Below are 22978 nucleotides of genomic sequence, written 5' to 3'. Positions count from 1 at the left end.
AACTGGCCATATATTCGCACTCTGTGTAGGCTACCATTTAACCTCGGGCATAATTACCAAGAAGACGAAGAGGACTTTAGTGAGTTCGGTTTTAATAAGCGAAGAGCGCATATATACGGCTACCCGAATTCTGTGTATTTGCTACGATACCGATTTTGCATTTTACTGGCCATACATATGCATCCTGAGTGGTCTCTCTTTTAAATTAAAGAATAAGTATCAAAATAGCAAGGAGAGCCTATGTGACTTCGGTTGAAAACTTTGCTCAGAAACGGAGGATATAAATTTTGTGTATTTGCCGCTAGACCATTTCACCTGCTAGCAATCTTGTGTGCAGACAAGGAAGTCCATAATATAATGCGGCATCTCAAGTATGAAACCATAGAAAATAATGAATCGCTAAAATAAAAACAGTCATCCGTTTCGTATGTTCCCATTTTCTTATCAAGATATTTGAGAGAGACACAAGGATCGAAGCTGAACATAAAATAAGTCATGTCTTAAAAACATATGTAGCACTCGACGTTTAAAACACAAATAAACGAGTACGCTACAATTCACGAGTCAGTGTAACGTGTCAAACTGCAGCTAAAGGAATCCTAAAGGTCCACGTAACTTTTGGCATCATTCACCTCATGTCTCTTACATAAGAAAACAATGGATGCTTGGGTGCGTTCCCGGATGACGACAAGGCTAGAAGTGTGTAAATTGTTTCTCATTTGTTCTCTTCGTCCGAAGTATGTTACGTCCATCCAGGCTATGACAAAAATAAGAGATCATGCTAGTTGGAAAAAGATGTCCATACACTAGAGTCATTTGTCAATTTTTCGTTTGGTTGATTTTATGATTCACAATTTTATTTGGCGGTTTGTCACATGGCTGATAATTTTAAACATTTTATTGGAAGTGAACCGACCACTAACGTTTGTCCTTGGCAAAAATAAACGATGGCATATATTGAAGTAACACCTTGCTGCTCAAAGGTAGAAAACGTCTGACATACCCATTTCGATGAAAGCAGTTTTACGGACACCTGCTATTAGCCAAATTAGTAAGCGTTACAAAAAACGCTATAACTGGCAAAAATGAAGAAAAGCGAACACTGATAGCTTCTCTAAAAAAATAATTGCCTGGTACCAGAAGCTTTTAGCAAGATTGCACACTAGCACGAAGGATCACACAGACTGCCATTGGTCCTGACAACCGTTCTCGCAGTTTATCCATCGTTTACAACTGACCAGCTTCAGACGTGCTTCACCAAATCACCTGTGCAGCATGTAACATGGTAAATCGCTCCTTTAAAACTGGGGTGTCAAGTATCCGGTGCTGGACTTTCTGGTTCATATGGGCCGGGGTGTGAGTTGTTTATCTGAGTAAATCATTCTGGAACATTTTGAATGCTACGCACAAAAGCACACGCTAGACACAATAAGACTAGACATCTACATCTACGTGATGTTGTGAAGGGTAACGTGTTCGCACAAGGAAACCGGTATCTAAGTGTAGACTACAGTGACACGTTCGACGCTACTTAAGTGCAACGGTGAGTCTGTGGTGGTATGTTTCGCTGTTGCAATCAGTAGTGCGTCACCAACGCACCACATACAGTTCTACAGTAGACAGTAAGCTGAAGGGGTCCTGTGAGAATGACACAAACTTATGTTGGCTACAATGACATGCACCAAGCCATGTTAGTAGGGAACGATATGTGTGCTCACCGCCACTCTTCTCGTGCCTAAAAAGGAAACTGATTTCAAAGAGAAAGCAGCACTGCTTTAGGCTGACATTTGAGAAAGTTTCTAAGAGTAGGCTACGTATTTTATTACAGCAAAAAATAGTTGCAACATTTATTTGAAGGTTCGTGGAGTCAAAATAAAGGTAACTCTTTCATGCATCCAAATAGTTTTCAAATATGATTCTCAACGATGTATCGCCGGTAATTGCTTTCTGCCCAAATACTTCATCACAATGTATCAAATTTGGTCACGAGCGCGTAGTTTTGTTCAGTACGAATTAACGCAACATTATTGTGCACTTCAATAAACTCCTGCTTCCCTGCCCACTCCACTTCCCGAAACAATCTCGAATATCATTCCTGGCTGTGGAGGCTCTGTGGTTGGTTTCCACATAGCGGTTAACAAACTTTGGTTGCGTTCCTCCTCTGCAATTAAAATTTGAGTTAAATCGCTCACAAAGCCCCTTCAGCATTCGCTGGCCATACGCACACACATGACGAGACAATGTCATTTGTTCCGAGTATTCTTTCGTGTCCTACACGAGACAGACCAAGAGAGGGAACAAGGTGCTGACAGGACACCTTGTGCGTCTGGTACCGCTACAACATGGCGGCGTAGCAGCGTAGCCACAGTAGTACCTCTAACACGGAGAGACACAGAACGTGGGGAAGTAAAGGAAAGAAAGAACCAAACTTAAAGAGAGCAGAGCTCGATCCAGAAAGGTAGAAGGACATTAGGAACCACATGCAGCAAGCACATGCTCAAGCTCTCCAAGAGAAGGAGGGAGAGTGCCCGTGGTAAACATTCATGCATGCACAAGCTCAGGCATTGCATTCCTTGTTCATGCAGCATGACTTCGCAGGCAGAAGCAAAGGTGGATGAATGTGCAAACCAGGTTGGTACCAGGCTCGTGACACCGACCTTCAGAAAAAAAGTGTCTGACAGGGTGCCTAGTTTTCTTTTACCTGTCCGGTAGCGCGGTTGCCTCGTGGGAATGAATGCTCCCATGTAGCTTCCAGCGTATAGGTTAGACAAAGTAACATTGACAGTGACAGCTAGAACATGTAGTTCTAGTCTTTTCGACTGATTCTGAGGCGCTATGTAGCAAGATGCTTTCAAAAAGGATGCTTGAGTTGACTCACAAGCTATTATTTCTTCTGCGAGATGGATTTGCTTTATAAACATTTCCGAATACATTAGATGAGTATTGAAAATCAGCTCATATGATATCATCCCAATAAATTTTCTTTCTTCCATGTGCCCGGTACCATTGAAGCGAAGCTTGTTAAAAGTTGAATATTTGTTGACTCACAACGAAAGAAGCAAATTTTTAAGCCCAATTGTTATATTCAGCAAAAACCTTTTACAAGCTCCGAATCTTTGTTATGAGAGACATTAGATGTTCAGCCGGACGGCACCAAGAAGACTGCGACTTTCAAAGGTTTACTTTGTTCAATAGTTTGTATACATTGGTTTAGGCAACGTACGTACTAGGTTCATGAAAACTTGAGCACATGCCCGTGAGCTTACAGGGTCGAAATCGCTTGAAGGAAGCTTTATAAGGTTCCTAGAAAAATTGCGGCTGAGTCACTTGCTCGAAGTATCCATATTTTGGAAGCGTCTTTTTCAGGTTTTTAATGCATAATTCTTCGCAAACTTGTACTAACTGGGTCGTGGAATTTCCAAGTCTGCCGAGTGAACATATGTAAGTTATCATGGCAGTGTAAAACGTAGGAGCACTAGGAAGCTTTTTTCTTTTCATCATTGAGGCTTGACTTCTGTGTTCCAGAATCCTCATTTTTGATATCGATCAGGAAGTCTGAAGAAATGTGTATTGCATCTTACCCAAACACTGTGTTAAATAAGGCAAGCGTATCCGGATACTAATCTGAGTATTTACAAAGAGATATAGTTTCTACACTAGCATTGTTAGGTATGAAGGGGTAATGTTAAAAATATTACAATTTTGGAAAGCTATGAAGAAAAGCTGCGTAGATTTAAAGAGAAGATCTGACGAAATACCATTCCTAGCAACATCCGATATCTTTTTCTTGTTCATACCAGGCAACGCGCCTAACGTGAGTGTCCAAATCATACTCATTGGATGATTAGAGGCTGTCATTATGCATATTTGTATATGAAACACCTCGTAGGAACAGGTATAGGTTTTAGCGTTTAGACCATGCATACAGGTAAACGGCGTCCCTACCTGTGATAGAGGCATTCACGCTAACGTAGTACAGATCACGAAAATGAAGGCACTGAATGCCAAAGATTTCCGTAATGTTGCGCACCATGATTGAAAGCGGATCAACAGTGCGGATCCAAAGTTACTGACCTGTCCTTGCTCGCCCTCTACGCCAGTCAGGTCCCTCCACTCCTCGATGGTCTGAGCGAGGTCGATGGTGTTCATGGGTACTTTGACCTCGCCAATCTGGTCGTGCTTGGAAAAGCGATCAAAGTCGAAGATGGCGAACACAAGTGTCTTGGTGGTGATCTCAGCATAGGGGACCTGGTAGAAGCGAAAAAGAGTGCACGACGTGTATGAGGCGGCAGACTGCAGTAACAAGAAAGAGGGCGCTGTAGAAGCTCTGAGCCTATTTTGGTAGCTTTTCCTAACGTTATTGAAAACGTGCATTGCATATGACACGAATAATCCACATAATTATTCAATCTATCGCACCACGTCTTATGTAGCTAGCAGTACAATTTGGGTGCTTCTGCTGATAACCAGTAATAGACGTTATGCACAGTATTTCACAAGTGTTTCAGGAAAAAAACGGCGCCTGAAAATGTCCGAAAATGAATGGCATCAATCGCCCCACGACCAAAGTATCGTTGGCTGTGTGTTCTGAGGAAAGTAGTTGAGTATCCTGGCTGAATTTGCGAGAGCTATCAAGAAAGGTTTAGACCTTAACTGGCTTCTGGTTCTTATTTTGGTTTAGTACGTTAGTTCATTACTGTCTTCATGAACGACGTTGAACAGCGAATATTAGTGTTGCCGAGAGAGTAATTGACGATGCTTCTATAAAGCCTTTCTTCCTTTCCAGTCAAAGCACCCGCCGGAAAATTCAGCAGCTTGATTAAGTGAACCTGTAGAGGCAAGTTAAAAATTTAGCACTTTCATAGAGATGCTAGATACGCTTGAGTTACGGTTGACTTACAGCGTAAAACAAGATGTGTAAGAATGCGGTGGAGGCTAATCATGTTGTGGGTGTCACTCTGACTGGCCTAGGCTGCCAATATACTTCGCAGTTGCTGCACACAGCCTTTGAAATGGGGCGTGATTTTTCCCTTGGTTACTGTTATTAATGCTGCCACATTGATAGGTCAATGGCCACCCATTGCCCGATTTTCTTTCATCGCAATATCAGCCATCAAAATATTACTGTTGGACCTGCAATCAGCACCCTTCCCTTGGAATGCCAATGCACGTTAAAGATGTTATGTGATCAGAATTCTTCCGCAGCCCTCCACTACGGCAACTATTTTATCTTCTGTTTTCGCTCCCGTATCCCTTGCCTTACGACCTGATAGGTGGTCCCCACGGAAAAAAAATGTGGCAGGAACAGTGCCTTTCCTTTCCTGTAAACCAATTGATTCATTTATTATTTATTTTCGCGCAGCCGTCTACAGCTACCGCGCGAGCGTCAGAACGCATGCGTACATCACCCTGAGGGCGACAGATGGCGCCACGTTCCTGTCAAACGCCGACAGACTCTGCACGCAGGGAGAAATCAGCGCGTGCGCTGATTGGTCCCTTCCAACTCAAAGTCTATATGCAGAATTCTGCAGAAGTCTCTGTTCCGGTAACCTGACATATATCCGGCGGTGAGCTTGAATCACAAAAGCTAGTTCAAAGAAAGCGGCAAGCAGCGAGTTAAAAAAATGGCAAAGTTTTAAACTTCTTTTGGATTTCAATCAGTTTGAAATGTTTTATTCTTAATATAAGCAGTCTAAGTTTAATAACCGATAGCATGAAAACTAGTAAAATAACCCCTCCACTTTAGCCCGTAGACTGTTCCTGCCATTTCTTGATAAAAGCACGAACTTAATACAGATAGATAAGGATTTATCTTCAAAATTACAGGATAGCCGAAACTGCGTGCAATTCGCGGTAGTTAGTTTGCACTTTTTCATCACATATAGGCGCTTTTAAACCCTCCATGCCGAATGCGTTGATCAAAAAGAAAGATGACTACTTGTACTACGCTAGGACATTATGACACGAATTTATTTATTTGCTGGTATCATCTGATCACATGTGTCTAGCTTATTTTTAATTTCAGAACAAATGATCTGCACTCTAACATAACAAGAAGCCTTCTAGCGCCCAACCATCCACCTACCCTTATTTCTGGTAGCTAGTAAATGCGCTTACCTTGAAGTTGAACGTCTCGTTGAAGACAGGATTTAGGGTCTTGCGGTGCACCTTTGTCTCGTATTTCTTCTTCTTGTCCGGAAGGAGATAGACCTTGACGTATGGGTCGGACGTGCCGGACATGTCCAACCCAGGCAGATCTTCTGCTTGGATCACAGTCACGGCAAGCTGAGAAGAGAGAGAGCGAATTTATTTTCCCGGCGTTGGCGCTAAATTACAATTTAATAAGAAAAGCGCCATTTTTATTTTAGTCTATTTGTTTAAGATACCATACGACTGGTCAGGAACGATAGGTACTGAGCTCTACTTGAATGACCCGTTCTATTTAAACACCCAGGTTCATATGAAGGTGTGACTATCTTTAAAGTCTTTTGTGTATAATAGAGGGCTGTACATGCTCTGACCTAGCTTACTTTAGGCACGCAGTTCTTCATATGCGTATACATCTGCATCTCCCCCAAAACTATTCTTTATCGTTTGATGGAATGATTGCTTCAAACAATATGATGCCCTGAAAACGTAATTATGTAGTTTTATTATTTTTGGGGAAATATTTGCACACATTCGGTTATCTATTGTGCTACTTGGACCCCAACAAGAATTCTCCACTTAAAGCTGAACCGGAAACGAAAATCGTGTATCAACAGCAGATTAAAGAAATTTGATATGATTCGATTTGATGTCTTCAAGTCAAAGGTAAGATACTTCTAGTGAACGAAACTGTAATATAAGTCATAAGGAGTTTCCGCACAGCAGATCAGTATAGTTCTCCAGGGACTTGTGGCTATTTTAATTTGATATAAGTGCCCACTGGTAAAAATTTCGAAGCCAGCACAGTGGGGAAAGCGGTGTAACTCATTGAGTCAGTACACGTGTGAATGGAGTTTTGTAAAAGAAGCTCAACGACACGAGGCGCACTCATAAAACTAGATTCAACCTGCAGTGACTGGCGTAGTGAAGATTTCATATGCAAGGCGTTGGTCACGTTAATCAAATGGTCCGGGTTCAGGTTCGAAAGTCCGCCCTAATTAATCCTAATTATTTTGTTTGCGAGTTTCTTGTTTCCCTTTGTTACAGGAACAACCTCTTCATCAATTTCGGCTTTAATTGGACCTTTCCTTAAGTCACTCTAACTGCGTTTAGGACTCTCCAGATTATTCGGTCCCGAATATGACAACGATGGCATCAATGACGCCCACGACAACGCCGACGACGATGCCCACAATGCCGGGGTTTCCCGGACGCGGGGTCCTTACGCCGTCGCGTGTATACAGACTAGAGAAGAACTTCGGCAGAAAAGAATAAACCATCAAGTGCACATATTGTTAAAACCTGCGAGGGAGTTACACTCTTCAACAGATTGGATTCAGAAAAGGAAAAGATGGAAAGCGAGCACAGTAAAAGAAAAGTAACAAACAAATGCGACCTTACAAATTGCTACGGTAACGTTCTCGAAATCTGTACATAACCAGGGAACAAGCAAAGCTGTATTGGTGTCTTGCACCACAAAAAAAAAAAAAAAGGAGGCCAGGAAACTAAAGAACGAAACGGTGCCATTAAGTTCAGCAAGCTTCACTGAGAACAGTACCACACCCTCGGCAGATTGTGAGTTACGCAAGAGCCAGCGAAAACCGCAAGGCGACGCTGGATAACGGACGAGCTGTGTTTCACCATCAGTCCCGGTCTCGTTACCCTGTTGGGAATGATGGGAGCAAGAAGATAGGAGGAAGATAGGCAGCGCCGGCGGCCTTATATTCTGCAGCGAGTTCCTTCTTGCGTAAGCAGGGCATTACTGTTTTATGTACGTGCTGTAGTGATCGCTGCCCCAGAGGCGTGGGCAGTAATTAGCGCCGCACATCGAGTCGTCGACAAATCTGCCCGTTATAGTTCGCCCCCAGACGCGGCACACTGAGTGTGTCACAGATAATGATGATGGTGGCGCAGGTCATAGACATAAGCGAGAAGCGGCGAGGAGTGTGAGGATCGCGGCTGTTATAGTCCCGTGTTTTGGAGCCGGTAACTATCGCTTGCACCGCGACACATCCACGGCTTCTTTCATCATTGACTCATTTCGCTATAAGCGTAAAGCGTGCTCCTTAATCACCCGAATTCCAAGGCCTTGCTTGCATTCTGGCATAAATGCTCGCAGCTACTTTCCCTTATTGTGTCCCTTATTATGTGCATCGGCAGAATCATTGCAGCTTTGCTTGATACGGTGGTACGCTTGCTCTGGGCGCCTCTCTTAAGCAGAAACTCTCTCTGCCGAGGTCAGCGTACGGACGCCTCAAGACGTCTTTCAACGACCAGTGCAAGGGAGCTTATACAGCCAGGAGCATGGCAACATCAAACTGGTGTAGCGTAATTTGGGTGAAACACTTTGTTTAATGAGAAGGTTGGCGCAAAGGACGTCGCAGCTTCATGCAGGATCTGTCACAGTTACACTCGGAGACAGCACACCAGACACACTGACGTCATGAGGCTCCATCCACAGAGGCAGATATTTTTTTGTTTGAAGTAGTGTACGTACTCTTGGACAGGACAGTTCTGGTAACTATCGGCAGTTCCAGCATTATTTTGCCTTGATTTACTTGCGCAGGTGAGGATACCTGTTCGAATAAAACCATCCCTGCTCGTACAAGAAGTAGCTACTGTTTTACTTGAAAGATGCACTACCCTGGTGTGAATTACGCACCGTGTGACAGGCCCTGTGTGTCTAAGTGCAAGCTGGCATGTCTACAATACTCACAGATGTGCCTTAGTGCGAAAAGGAGCACTGCTAGCGGAGATTGATAGAGAGAGGTAAGAAACGGAAAACGAATGATATATAGGCCTGCTGCAAAATGAAACAATGCCTTTAATGAATTAGCTGTTGTTTTGGAACTTTACCGACTGTTTTCTAAACAAAGAAACGTTTTTTCACCTTTCATCCTTGCGCTTTCAGTGCGAAAAGATCGATGAATCCGTTAGTGCGATGTCTAAATATGGCTCCAAGATGCCGCTATTGATTCGGCCAAATCGCGGACGCCAGCGTTATGTTGCATAACTGCTTGGCGGTCGGTTGTTCGAAGCTGCGTGAAGTGGTGCCTGCCGGCACAACAGGCATTGAGGCGGGCAAACAATCCCGGCCTCGGCGGCAGCTTTTCGATGGAGGCGAAAAGCAAGGCGCTCGTGTGCTGTGCGTTGTCAGTGCACGTTAAAGAACCCCAGGTGGTCGAAATTTCCGGAGTCCTCCACTACGGCGTCTCTCATAGCCTAAGTTGCTTTGGGACGTTAAACCCCACAAACCAACCAACCAACCAACATTGACCATCCATGCTTGATGGGGGGGGGGGGGGAGGGGAGGGGACCTTAATGCTTTAGCCTGCAGTCCACTTTGTCGCACCACTGCTCTGGAAGGAAGATAACCTAAAATAATTTTCTCTAGGTGCCTGAGAGAGTCCAAACGTTTTTGTGCTGTCGCTTCCTCCTTTCAGGCCTGTGCCTTACTCGGCCAGTGCAACTCCAGAAATGACTACCCGTCCTCCCTATCATGCACTTCCGTAAAAAATTTATTACTCTTGCAGGTTCTACCTCCCTTCTAATTGCACCACAGATTTACACCTGAAGGCGTAATAATCCAGTGAAATTTCCCACAATGTTAGCCCCTTCAGAAAAATTAAGCAGTGAAAATCATAGCTGCAGGTCAGCCCTTGACCTTCCTCCTCTCTTGCCGTTTTGCAGCGATGGTGATGTACACATTCCAGGAATATGCCTAAAACCTGGTCATTAGATAGAGCAGTTACACTGCCGGACTTATTAGGACGCCAATGATGGTTGGTTGGTTCACAGGAAGGGAAAGGCGCAGTATCTGTCACACTTGCTCTGTGGACACCTGAACCGCGCCGTATGGGAAGGGATGAAGGTGGGAGTGAAAGTGGATAGAGAGAAAGGGGGGCCGTAGCGGAGGGCTGCGGAGTAATTTCGACCACCTGGGGATCTTTAACGTGCGCCGACATCGCACAGCACACGGACGCCACTTCGTTAAGCCTCCATCGAAAAGCAGCCGCCGAGGCCGGGATTCGATCCCGGGAACTCCGGCACAGTAGTCGGGCGTCTTACCACTGCACCACCCCGGCGGGGCAAACCAATGATGGAGATAACAGAAACTGCAAGGCATCACCACAGACTCTTCATTGGTAACAGCTGTCAAGAGCTCTGGCTAGCAACCAAAATATTTCGACACACAAGTCTATGAAACAAATTGATTCTATTAGTTATCAAATATACCCTCTATTCATACTTCGATGAGGCTACGGTGATTACGTGGAGAGAGCTACTAAGAAAAAGAGCTAACAGATGCGAAAGACCGAAAGGCGTAGCGTATCGCAGCTAGGTTCTCTTTATTACTAGCACCGACGCAACGCCTGGAATAGATAGTCTCTGTGCCGCCTGGGAAGCAGCTTATCGTGCACCACGGACTCTGTCCCTGCGAAAAAATAGGGAGCCGTCAGACCGGCGGGCGGAACCGAGCCGGAAATATCGAACGCTTGACTGGCGGCGCCCAGCGGCGCGTCTGACGTGACTGTATAGTATCGGCAATCGAAGGCGCCTTTCAAGTTCCGCTTGTCGTTGCCGGGCTTACCACTACCACTGAGGAAAAAAGAACCCTGTGCTGCTGATGGACGAAAGTATGGGTCTTATTCTGCAGCCACCGTTAGCACTGTGTCGCGTGAGGTCTAGATTTTTTTGGTGGCGTGCCTGCTGTGTCTCATGCCGACAAGTTGTTTGGAGTTTGTGCCTCCAGAAAGCGCGAAGAAGTCCGAGGATGAGAGCCTCCAGACGCACACCTCCTTTACGCACAGCGTGATACAAGTAACATTTCATTTCTCTACCCTAATGAAAAAAACCTTATGAGTCACAATAACCTCATATAAATTTTCATACTATACTCATATTAAACTCGTACAAATCTCATATCTCATACTAAATTTGTTCAGCCTATGAGAACTATATAAGATTGAATGAAATTTCTATGAGTTTAGTATGAGAAATCTGTATGAGGTAATTGTGACTCATACGCCTTTTTTCACTAGGAATAGCAGGTTAATATTGAAGTGGGTCTTTAGGGTATTCTAATCATTATTCTAGGCCTAACTGTCTTCTGTTCAGGGCAACGATATCTCCCATCGACCTTCAATAAACTCGGCACTGTGCCACTAGTGCCAACAGTACTGCGGCAGACTTCCTTATCTCATCCTGTCGCCACAATGTGTTCGGCTTGTTTCACCAATAAACGCCGCTGACAGCAGAAATGCCTGACTCCGAGAGATGAAAGAACTTCACTTACACAGTACCTATAGAGCGAAATCATGGTTTTCCTCGTCAAACATAAGCGGACGCAGAGAAGCTTGGATGGGACAAAAATTGCGGCAGTTCCGAAAAACAAAAGTAGTTTTTGCGCCGCAAACAAAGAAGAAAAAAAAAACACCCCGGGGTCTTGTGCGCTAGTGGTCGCAGGCATAATTTCAGCTAGAAAGTTGAAGTCGAAAGAAGTTGACGGCATTTTTGTGTGAAAATAATCAACAAAGACAACATTATTGCTAACTTTTGTTAAAGCCTTAAACAATAAATGATACTAGGAAATATTGACATAAGGGGTTACAATTTGTTGCAGGTGAGAAGAGTTCAATGCGGAAAATTAGTGGAAATCTAATCCCTAAAATCATTGTATATATAGGCACTAGTTTTTATATTCTAATAACACATCCCACAGATAATACAGTTATTATTGCTACCTTAAAATGGTTTAAAAATATCCCCTTCTGTATTCTAAGTGCCATTGAACTTATAGTCACGGTGCTAAACTGAGGAGGGCTGCACAAACCTCCCGCAAAACAGGTGTTTTGAGCACCATTCCAAGTTGATTAATTCATCTATCAGCTATCACTGTCATCGGCAAAACTGATGCCAAATTTCGGGCGCTTCATAATGTGCGCTTCGTAATTTCGACTTAACTGTACCATCCGAGGTGTTCTCTAGCTGTGCGCTGTAAGGCGTCTCTTTCATATTTCTCAATGCACGGATGTCATTATATATCAAAGGCTGGGAAAATGTCGCTCACAAAAATGTTTACCTTGCATTGTAAAAATTGTGTATGTAGTTGAGAGCACCTGCGCATAAGAAATGTGTTTCGATTAACGCTGACCGATTGAAGTTTTGCAATTGACTGGCGAGGATATCTTAAGTGGGTTCCAGAATGCGTTTTCAATTAAAAGATTTTAAAAATAATCGCTGCCTCAATAGCTGCTGAGAGGAGCATTGAGAGTTTGCTGAAGGTAATAGGAACCCTCTGCTTATTGTCGGCTATATTAGATATTGATGTTTAATGTAGTTGAATTCCGAATAGGCAGTTATTCGGCCATACGCCAGTTGGACGTCGCGAAGCCTATGTTGGAGCTTAAGAGATGAGCGTTACTGACCCTTTCGTAAGTAGTGTGAGTCCGCTCTGAGGCCTGTGAGGCCTCAAGACGTTCCAAAAGCTTTTTTTTTTTTACTTTTGTACAAAACACATAGTGTCGCTTCGAGTGTTTTACGCCAACTTAACGCTAAGCTTGATTTCGCCAATGTGAAGGTCATGTCTCAGAACTCCAAAAGCAACTTTAATCCGTGAACAGAAATGCAGCAAAGAGATCACTAAAAATCCTCTAACTTGGGAACAAAAAGAAAGCGCTTGGTGCGAAAAAGGAGGCTGCAGGGCGACAGGATACGCACGTTATTGGTGTTGAAGTCGTAGTCCAGCTTGAATTGAAGCCTGCCCAGTTTCTCCTCGGACTTTTTGCTCTCACCATCGCCCTCATTGTTTTCCATGTTATCCTGCAGTTCTTCCATGTCCGGCTGCACCTGCAACCGAGCATAAAGCGGGTAAGATGGCGGACTGCGTGACCTATTGATTTGTGGAACAGGTCAATTAGAATGCACTAGTATCAAAGGCCGCTATGGTGCCTGTTCAGTGAAGACAAAGGCTTCTTCTACCTCAACCCTTCGGTAACCACCGGCACCTTATTTCATCCTATACAAAGATGAAATATATCTACCTGTCTTCTTGCAGGCTATAGGTACATGTTCCCCATTTTCTGGCTATATTTCATTCCAAAGCAAGCATCCAACAAAGCCTCAGAAACGTAGCTTGATTCGGCGAATCTTATAAATAATTTTATAAACAAAAAGGGGCCAATCGATTCTGTCAGGGTTTAAGGTATTTTAAAACGTGCCGTTTCTTCGAGGTACACTCCCCACATTGGGCATTAAATATTTAGGGGCGCCTGCATGATGCTTAAATGAAGTTTAAAGTTAGGACTTTGATATCAGGGCACGGTGAATATGGTGTAGTTGAAGCTAGGCTGCAATTTTATGGCTCAACAAGCTTCGCAGCCAAGGAAGATAAATGAATAAAAGCCTCTTGACACTAATTAGTAAATAATAGATCATGGAAGTTGAAAACTAAGATTTCGATCTTGAGGTGAACATGGTGTTGATGGAACTAGGCCGCTATTTTATGGCTCAACTAGTTTAGTAGTCAACAAAGATAAATCAGTAAAATGGCGTGGCGTTGCAGACATGGAGTATACGACCTGAGTCTACGTTTGCAGCACCGATCGCGGATGAAGTAACCTTGGAAGGCTCTATAGTTTATTTTGTTACCACCTAGGCTATGATAAAACGGGAAAAGAAAAAGTAAAAAGAAAACTGACAGAACCGCAGACGGGGCAACCATATCTCTTCTGTGAACAATATCTTCTTGAATAATTACGAATGGGAAAAGACTGAACAGCAACAATCCACAAAGCCGCTGTTATGTCCTGCGTTCTAGTTTCACTGCCTTCAGTTGCCGCCTGTAGTGACTGAAGAAGAAAGACCACGGCTAATGCGAAAGGTACTCAGAAGCTTTTGCTACCGCTGTCATCGGGAGCAAGCCAAAACCCCAGAGTTCTGCCATTCGGAAGCAACGCCTCGAGCAGTCCCATTCGGCCAGTGGATAGGAGAACGGTCAGTGAGACGTATAATACGAGACAAGGGACTTGTCCCTTTACAAAACACTGCACAGGGCTCTGCTGTAATGCCGACGTAACGGGAACTCAATGCCACTCGACAGAGGACAGAACCCTGCCTTGTTACCGACGGTTTGTACGCGTATAAGCAGAGCAACATCACCTCGGCTATGACGCTAGCGTTGCATAAAGTTGCGCTTGCAAGGCACAAGGAGAGATTAAGAGATAAGAAATAACTTCAAAAGAGAAGCCATGTAATGAAAGACACAGCTGTCCTTGCTGCTTGGGTCCATGACACCAAAAAAAAAAAAAAAAAAAAAGGCGGGGACGTCTAAGAAAGGTCAGATCAAGAAGTACCGTTTTGACCCAAGAAATGATTTTGTAGGGTATGCAGAGCACATTGTCAGTGGCACTGTGTTAGTAAGTTTGCCTAAACATTAAGTACCAGTGGAGCTGCAAGCTGTAACTGCATTTCGTGCCTTACAAAGATGAAATTTCTGCGCGGACTCTAAATTCAAGCTCCAAAGTTATGGCTTTGACTTCACTTGTGCCATGAGGATAATGGAATTTACATAGATATTCAGGAGGTCGCATTCGAAAAGTTACTGATCAGTTATGATAGACAATCTTGTGCTACGTCCACACCTATTAACCGCCCTAATGTAATTATTCTGGCACAATGAGTAAGTTCATTGGCCTTTCTTAAAGGCTTTTCAACACTGCCAATATAAATATAAAAGTAGCCGAAACAGGTCAATGCAGTCAGGCTGTGTGATTTAAGGGGGGGGGGGGAGATACTTTTGTTGACGTTGTTTATATGATTCAATGATGCAAGCCACGTTTGTGAGGCTTTATTCGAAGCTTGCTTTGGAATGAACTATAGCGAACCAGTTGTGTCAGCTGGTTCCTCATGAAAAAAAAAAAAGCTTGCCCTTGTTTCTCAACCTGCTGAAATCAAGATCATATGCAATATCGGTGGCGGTCGCTGCTGGTGCATTCTTGCTAGAATTGTTACTGCTATTAAACGTCCTTGGTACATCTTTTATGACTTTCCGGTACACTTTGCACAAATGCGAGCAATATGCAAACCGCACTTCACCAAAAGAGAGTGCACGAAGCGATATATATTCAAGAGACTCATGCAAGTTCTATATATATATATATATATATATATAAGCTGCAAATATTGTTTTGCACAGGCCGAAAATCACAACAATATGAAATACCAGATGTGCGACCGCAAGGGACTAGATTTGAAGGACATTAAAATTCCTGATTTTCACCATACTTCGATACCTCACTTTGAATGCCATAAGCACGCCTGACCGTAGTCGCGTTTCAGAACCTCAATTTCAAAGGCGTGCACTTGCTCTGGACTTTGGCATTCTTGAGTTAGTCAACTTAAAAAGAAGAGGCATGCCTGAATTTCGCAATGTTTCAATAGTTGATGATTTGAGGACATGGGATTGTCTGAATTCTGGATGGCCTCTGTTTCAAAGGCAGCGGCACACCTAAATTTCAAGGGCACTTCATCGGCAGTGCGAGAGCTGACCTTGCAGATTTTTCGATATAGTACGCCTGCACCGACGCGACTGCTGTCTGCGGGAAAAAAAATAAAAAAAAACAGCCGCCGGAGAGTCTGTGCGCGCGCGGCGTTCTTTTTTCTCGGATGCAGCTGTTTTTCGGGACGGAGTAGAACATGCGGCGGCTGCCAGCCCTCAGCAACAGCTGCGTTTCAGAACCGTCCAAACAATGCAGGCGACTGCGCCGCGGTTGACATCGAGCCCTAACCGCGCGAGGGCCTAGAGCGATCGCTGCAGAAACCGAGACGTTACGAGAAACCCAAAAGGCCACGCAGCTAGACTGCATGTGAAGAGATATAAGACTTGGCCTTTACACGGAACGTGCCTCATCGCTTGCACACACTGTTTTGCGTATAATTTGATTTTTTTTAGAGATGTCCTTTAGTCACGGCCCAAGAAAGGTTACTGACCCGTGAAGGGATAAGTCAACGATGGTATTCAGGTCCTTCTGCCGTTCATTACAAGCTCTACTTGTGCGACGTATACGTAACTTCCTGATTAGTCTCTCGGCATGGTGGACGACCGATTTGGATAAAGCCAATACATAGAACTTAGTATGAACACTGAATCTGTGTTCATAAGTTTTTGCGGCACGGGGACACGGAGGATATGGCATTATTGAAGAACAAGCATGACGCGAAAGCCCTGGAAGGTGAACCCGAAGACCAACAACACCTGAAGTGCCACGACCAGAACAGATTGCTCAAGGGAGCAGGCCGACAAAGCAACCTGAGCTGATGACAGGGTTGATGATGCGCAAACCGCACAAATTTACGCGTTCTTAGAAATTTGCGTTTTCTTTCACAGCTGACATGAGGAAAAGTGGCGCTATGTTGAGGATGACAGTGTCGAAAATTGCACGCGAGTGAGAGTTAGGCCATCGGAAAAGAGCAGAAAGAAAAATTAGTACTTTCAGTCATATGTGTCATTCTTCGGTGGTAGATTTATCGCTGATGCAATATTTCAGAGCTCAAGTAAGCTAAGTAGGACTGGGTACAGCTGCCACCATCGAAAGCAGAGGGGTAGAGTCAGCTGGGGACTGTAACGCACTAATGAAGGAGAGCGAGAATAAAAAGGTAGTACGCAGGGGAAGAGCAGAGGTGACAATAGGGGGAACTTTAGTCCCCGATCTCTCAGGGTTGGCTCAATGTTTCGCAGGTTACACTAGCAAGGCAGGGCCTGAATTCTCAAAAGCTTACGCAGCCAAGCTCAACATGAAGAGGAATAGTCGGTCAGCATACAAAACAATTGAGTTGCGACTTTTGCCCTGAAGTTGGATACATTTTATGGGTATTGCCTGTCAAAAAAAAAAAAAAAAACTGTTTAGTCGCAAAGGAAAACTGGCATTTTCATTTGTTTTGAGGTATTCAGTGGTTGAATGGGGATTATGTGTTCCCTTTCATACAGCTTGTGTATGTGCTAGTATTACCGAGCGTTCAGGGGACCAATAGGAGGAGTTCGCCGGCAAAAGCCATTTGCATATATGCGCGCCAAAGAGATGGCATACATCATACCCACACCACAAGCACGTGGCCCCGCCATGCTACGGCCAGCCGAGAAGACGATGGTTGGACTGTGTGCAGAGGAATAATTTTCCTGACATTGATTGGGCACGTACCAGACCATGATCTGAAGATCCCTAAGGAAATTGAGAGTGTCGCTAATATATAAAGCACCGTCTAGTGTGTAGAGATTATTTTCTCTCCCTCTTCCGCGAAGGCATGTTTGTATGCGTCCTCTTCTTTGAAGTTGTTGCACATAATATAAATCAAAGATTCTCTGCTTTGTCTTCCCTCAGAGCAAAGGCCTCGGAGCCCGGATAAACATCTCGCGAATTACAGAAGTAGGAGTTGGCCACGATTATTGACACTTGCGCTGTTGTATCCATCGCCTCATAACGATTGCTGGCGTTACAAAAGCCATCTCAAAACCGTAATTCTGTCCGGCGAGCTGGGGTAGCTTGGCTCGCTTGTTAATCTCACCTGCAGATTATGCAGTGCTTTCACCTTGCTAAGGGCCGCCTTCTGTGAACTGCATATGGTGAGAGGCAGACTGCTTGACTCAATAATGGAAGGGCTCTAGCAACGACTTCGATTGAAGTTTTTCTTTTATCCTCTCCGTAGTGAGCTTTGTGATTTTATGTCCAAGTGGCATATGTGGCTGCCCCTCGGATTTAAACACGCAGGCAGAAAAAAACAACAACGTAAAGGTTGTAAGTGTCAAACCAGCGTCTGAGTTACATTTTTCTCCTCAATATGTGTGACTAAGTACCTGGAGGAAGTGATGAAAGGAACTTGCTCTGTGCACGAAGACACTTATGGGTAAGATATTTCCTAGAGTAACACAGATGCTGTACAATCCAGTATGGCTGTGAAGCTAGCATTCTGGTACTCGTGTTCTGATTCCTAATACCTAAAATCGGGTTCTTCGGCAGGACAGTAATCAAGTAACACCACAATTCATGCTAGATTCGTTACGATTTGTTGCTGGGTTACTCAATGGCGCAGATGTACACTAAACATTAGCTCAAAACCTATTACATCAATATTCTCACTGAACCAGCTGCGTAATGCCTCTGAAGCCATGACGAATTTCTATGGCGGCACAAGAGCTCGCAATGTGCCACACAGTAATGTAAACGTAGTTTTCTTCTGCATTTCCATGATCTTTTTTCAAGGCAGACATCTTGAAGTACAAATTTCCCAACAGAACCAATGGTGTGGTTTACAGGAATTGTCGTACATGGTTCCCGCTTGATTTTGCATTCTCTAATCAGAATATCCAAGTAAACAACACCAAAAAAGCAAGCCCAAAATAAGTTTCACTCAAACGTGAGCAGCTGTGATTGGGAGGCGAGAAAAGAAACACACTTTGGTTAGTTCAACAATGTGATAGGCTCTATCAGTGACGGAAAGGAAACACGAAAAGAATGCTCTCCCTTCGATGCCAACACAAGTAGGGCCAAATACAAGATGTACGCTACCGCACTAGAGTTACACAGAAAACGTAACCTGTATGCTTCTGTAATTAAGTGTAATTGAATAACTTCTTCAGGGACGCAGCTAGCTCAGCGCGGAGCAAGCAAAGGACGCGACCACGGGCAGACCAGCAGCACTCACTTTCTCCTTGTAGGCGTTACCCAGTAGTTGGACTCCCTTGAGGTCCACGGCTCCCTTGAGTCCCTTCTTGGCGTCCTTCTTGCGCCGACGACACCAGCGCCGGAGACAGCAGAAGCAAATGCAGAGCAGCAGCAGCGCCACTGCAATCAGGATCATCACGATGCCCCAGGGAGGAACTGCGCAGGGACAGCCAGTGTGCTTGACAGAGGGCTCGGCCAGTTGAGGTCAGTGATATCGCATTAGTGGAAGAAGGTGAATGAACAGTCACGACACTTAACCCTCGCACTTCCGACGATTACGATACTTTTGGGACTGACTGACTAACCTATATTCCATGCCATCGTATTGACTATAGCATCGTTACCTTAGACTTGAAACTGATGACTTTGTTCAGGCGAATTTATAATACGAGCGTCGGTCTTCATGTGGCTGTAGATACTTAGCCAGCTAGGCAGCGAGGGCTAAATACAGAGACGAACCAGCGCTTTCCAAAAGGGGAACTGATGAATGTCTTTGCTACACGAGCATAGCATGCTTTTCTGATTTGGCAGCTTAGATTGTCCAGCTGGCTCTGCAGCTATGTGACCTAAACACAGTGTCGTTTAAGTATGCTCGCTTCACATCCTACCGAATATTAAAATGATGGGGAAGGTTATTGGCTGGTTTCAGCGTGGTAGCCAGATACCAAACCGATCGCTAGCTATTATGTTTCCTAAGCTATATCGCTTTGTCATTACCTTCTTAACGTTCTTGTTCAACTTGCCAGACACTGCTTTTGTGGAGGGACGAAACATAGCAAGTCCCATTATCTATAGTTCGGCAGCAGACGTGCGATGATATCCTACTTTCAAAAGCGTATTCTAAACGAGCGAGCCAGGTGTATTGCTAGGTGCAAAATGGGTATTATTGTGCAGATTGGTTAAGTGCAGAACTACATTTGTTTATATAGTGAAGCCATATTCCCCAAGTGGATTTCGTAAGTGTGTAATTGAGTGAGTGAGTGAGTGAGTGAGTGAGTGAGTGAGTGAGTGAGTGAGTGAGTGAGTGAGTGAGTGATCATTTTATTAGTATCCGGCAGGGTTTAACGCAAACGGGCCCAGCTAGGTCTCTCACGTTGGAACATCGAGACCTTGTCTCTTCATCGACTATAGGGCCGGCTGGACGGCCCAGAGGTTTTATATTGCTCAGTCGACGAAAATATATTATGTTTTATTATAACCGAGACATGCCCCGCCACGGTGACACAGATATCAGGGCGCTCGACTGTTCAACTCCAGGATATGGAGTGAAATTCCGACCATTGTATCCGAATTTCGATGGAGTAGAAAATTACGCAAGGCGCTCGTGTACTCTGTGATGTCCATGCACGTTAATACGCATCAGGTGGTAACAATTATCAAAGCCCTTCCTGCTCGTGTACTGTGTGATGTCCATGCGCCTTAATACACATCAGGTGGTAACAATTATCAAAGCCCTTCCTTGTGGTCTCACTCATATCCGGAGTCAATTTGGAATATTAAACTGTATAAATCAAAGTGTGTAGCCAAAACGCTTAACAGTAAGAAATTAATAACAATAAAAGTTCGAGCTCTAAAGGCGATTTGAAATGGGAGCCAAATATACGTTCTTGTTATATAATTTGTTTAGATAATGAAATATCATATCATAAGGCATGGAAAGCATCGCATATCTTTTCGGATGCCACGTTCTTTTTTAAAATCAAGTGCCGAGTATAAAATTTACTTAGCTGTAATTCAACATGGCGTGCACTGGTTACAATAATCAATCATCATTTTATATAGATTACGTTCCTTGCTTCAGTTCATTCACTATGAATGGTGGGAGCAAAATACTTGTTTGCTTTACCATGCGATATAATTTCTTCCAATTTGCTATTTCCATCAACGCCAGCATGGTAAAACGGGTTGCTTGTTCAAAGTCAGCAATGTGTGCTCGTTTCGTGTAGAACAGTGTTAATGAAATGACGCACCACTACGTGGCAGTCGCGGAAGTCTCGCAGCCCGCTCCCTGAACACCGCAATAAGTGATATTACGAAACATGCCCCCCCCCCCCCCCCCCCTTCCAATACACTAACTCTAGGGATCGCAGATTGTCCGGTGTATGGGGTTTAACGCCCCACCCGTTTGGTGTTCTTTAAGGTACGCTGGTGTCGAACAGTACACGGACGCCTTTCTGTGTCGAAAAGTGGCGGCCCCGGCCGGATTCTAATTCGCGTTCACCTATACTTTAGTCCAGTCTCCAAACCACTGAACAGCGCCGGAAGAAAACGTAAGTAAAACATTTTTTTGTGCTCTGTATAACAAATAATGGTCAGCTGAAGTAAACTCGCCATGACCTTTTCTTTTTTTTTTCTTTTTGCGATGGAATGTAAATGAATTCCGAAACTCTGAGGTGTTGCCATGCTTGTGTTTGAGTTTTGCACTGGTTGGAGATTTAGGTTGTCGCTTTTATTGATATCCGATGTAGCTTGTCTTTTCTGCTTAATGAGTGAAAGTCTAGCTTTAAAAAAACGTGCAAATGGAATACAATGTTTTTTGAAGAAATAAAGTGGCATTTTAATGGCACACAAAACATTCTTTTGAAAAAAACTGCCGTAAGAACGAGGAAAAAAATATTCGCTTCTCTGGCGCTGCCCCAAAAAGAAATCATGCTAGAGCCCCGTCCTTGAACGAAAACACATGCAAATGAGCCAAATGATTGGCGGCAAGCGCTAAACGTGCCCTCTTTTCTGGCAAAGCAATACTGTGCGTTCTTTCGTGCAGGAGAAAGTACCACGTGAACAGGAACGACAACCTTCAGCAGTGCTAATGGTGCAATGTGCAAACAAAGAAGCATCACCTCAGCTTGAAGCATATTTCAGCGCCTTTGCAGGGGGAGATGTTTATTCTTTCCGTACAGGCGCTCACTGGCGAGTGCTCCTTCAGTACCCTCGTTGCCCAATTTCTTTATGGCGGTGACCGTATCTGCGATCTTCGTACTATCACGCACTGGTCTCTCCTTGGCGAAAACACAATTACATGGTGTGCGAATCCATCACGATCATACACCGCCCACACTCGAGCAGGGAGCAGAACGTACACCTATACTAACGCAAATAAAAGCTCAAGGAAAGAAATATACGAGAACTGAGAAGGAAGCGGACCCTAACGGAAGGCACGCCTTGGAACAAATCTTCCCATCAGAGCTTCTACTAGATGGCATTGTCTTCGGGTCGCATTTTCTCTCGCACTTTTCCATGGAAAGGTCATGCTTTGCTTCGTTGGTCTTCCAGTAACCTTTCTCAGCCTGCTCTCTGGGAACGCCTCCTAATTTTCTTTCGTGGATATTCGCGAGAACACCGCCGAGAATGTGATGTGAAGGCAAAGCTCGTAGTGTGGGAAAGACGACGCGTGCTAGAGCCACGACTGGGCTCAGTGTGCAGTTTCGTTAGCGTTGTGTGAATCCTTAGGAAGCGCAAGGCAGGCTCGGAGCGCTCAGTCTGACGCCCGATCCGACGTCTTTGAGTTCGAAATAAGAAAGAAGAACCGCACCGAGAAGAGTGATAACGGCAATGCATAGTTCGATTGAAAGCTTTACGACCGGTCCCTAACTTTACGTTTAATCGGCTAGGCGAGGTCGCATGTGGTGCCGATTATGTTCGCCTTTATGAAGCAGGCATGAGAAAAGAAGGATAAATATGCCCGGAGAGTTATGCTTCTAAGGCTTGGCTTTAAAAGCAGTTGTACATTTCTGCAACTTTTGAATTATACATTGTTTGCTTATTAGCGACTTCTCCTATAAAGGGCGCCACAACGAATTACTCTGGTTTATTTCTACCATCCGGGGTTTCTTGACGTGCACAGATATCGCACAGTACACTGGAACCTCAAGCTTCGCCGCTATTAAGACGCGGCAACCGCGGCCGGGATCAAGCCCGAGTCATCGGGCTCAGTAGTTGAGCGCCCTAACCACAATGCCATGGCGGAGGGGTTTAGTTTCCTATCGCTCACCGCCTTCTTTGAAATACATTATTGGGGCGACGTCCTGGCGCTGGGCCTACTCGAGGGGTTTGGAGGGCGCTGCGCTGGATGTTTCGGTTTAAGCTGACGACGCGAGTAAAGGTGACATGAC

At 44.5% G+C, this 22978-nt stretch overlaps 1 protein-coding gene across 4 annotated transcripts in view; it reads right to left on the bottom strand.

The window, feature by feature from the left end:
* Syt1 (Synaptotagmin 1) overlaps positions 1–22978 on the bottom strand; it is a 123614-nt gene that overhangs the window by 27084 nt on the left and 73552 nt on the right. For all 4 annotated transcript variants that reach the window (XM_084585672.1, XM_084585669.1, XM_084585670.1 and 1 more), the window contains 4 exons: positions 18847–19022; positions 12868–12996; positions 6118–6285; positions 4075–4248 (listed from right to left, as the gene is read on the bottom strand). In XM_084585672.1, the coding sequence (XP_084441798.1) occupies positions 4075–4248; positions 6118–6285; positions 12868–12996; positions 18847–19022 (647 nt within the window). The remainder of the gene's footprint in view (positions 1–4074; positions 4249–6117; positions 6286–12867; positions 12997–18846; positions 19023–22978) is intronic.

The sequence above is a fragment of the Amblyomma maculatum genome, chromosome 11 (genome assembly GCF_055883805.1).
Source record: "Amblyomma maculatum isolate TAMU_Amacu chromosome 11, ASM5588380v1, whole genome shotgun sequence".
NCBI classification, from domain to species: Eukaryota; Metazoa; Arthropoda; class Arachnida; order Ixodida; family Ixodidae; genus Amblyomma; species Amblyomma maculatum.
The sequence above is the reverse complement of the archived record's forward strand: the minus strand, read 5'-3'. Positions and strand labels throughout refer to the sequence as shown.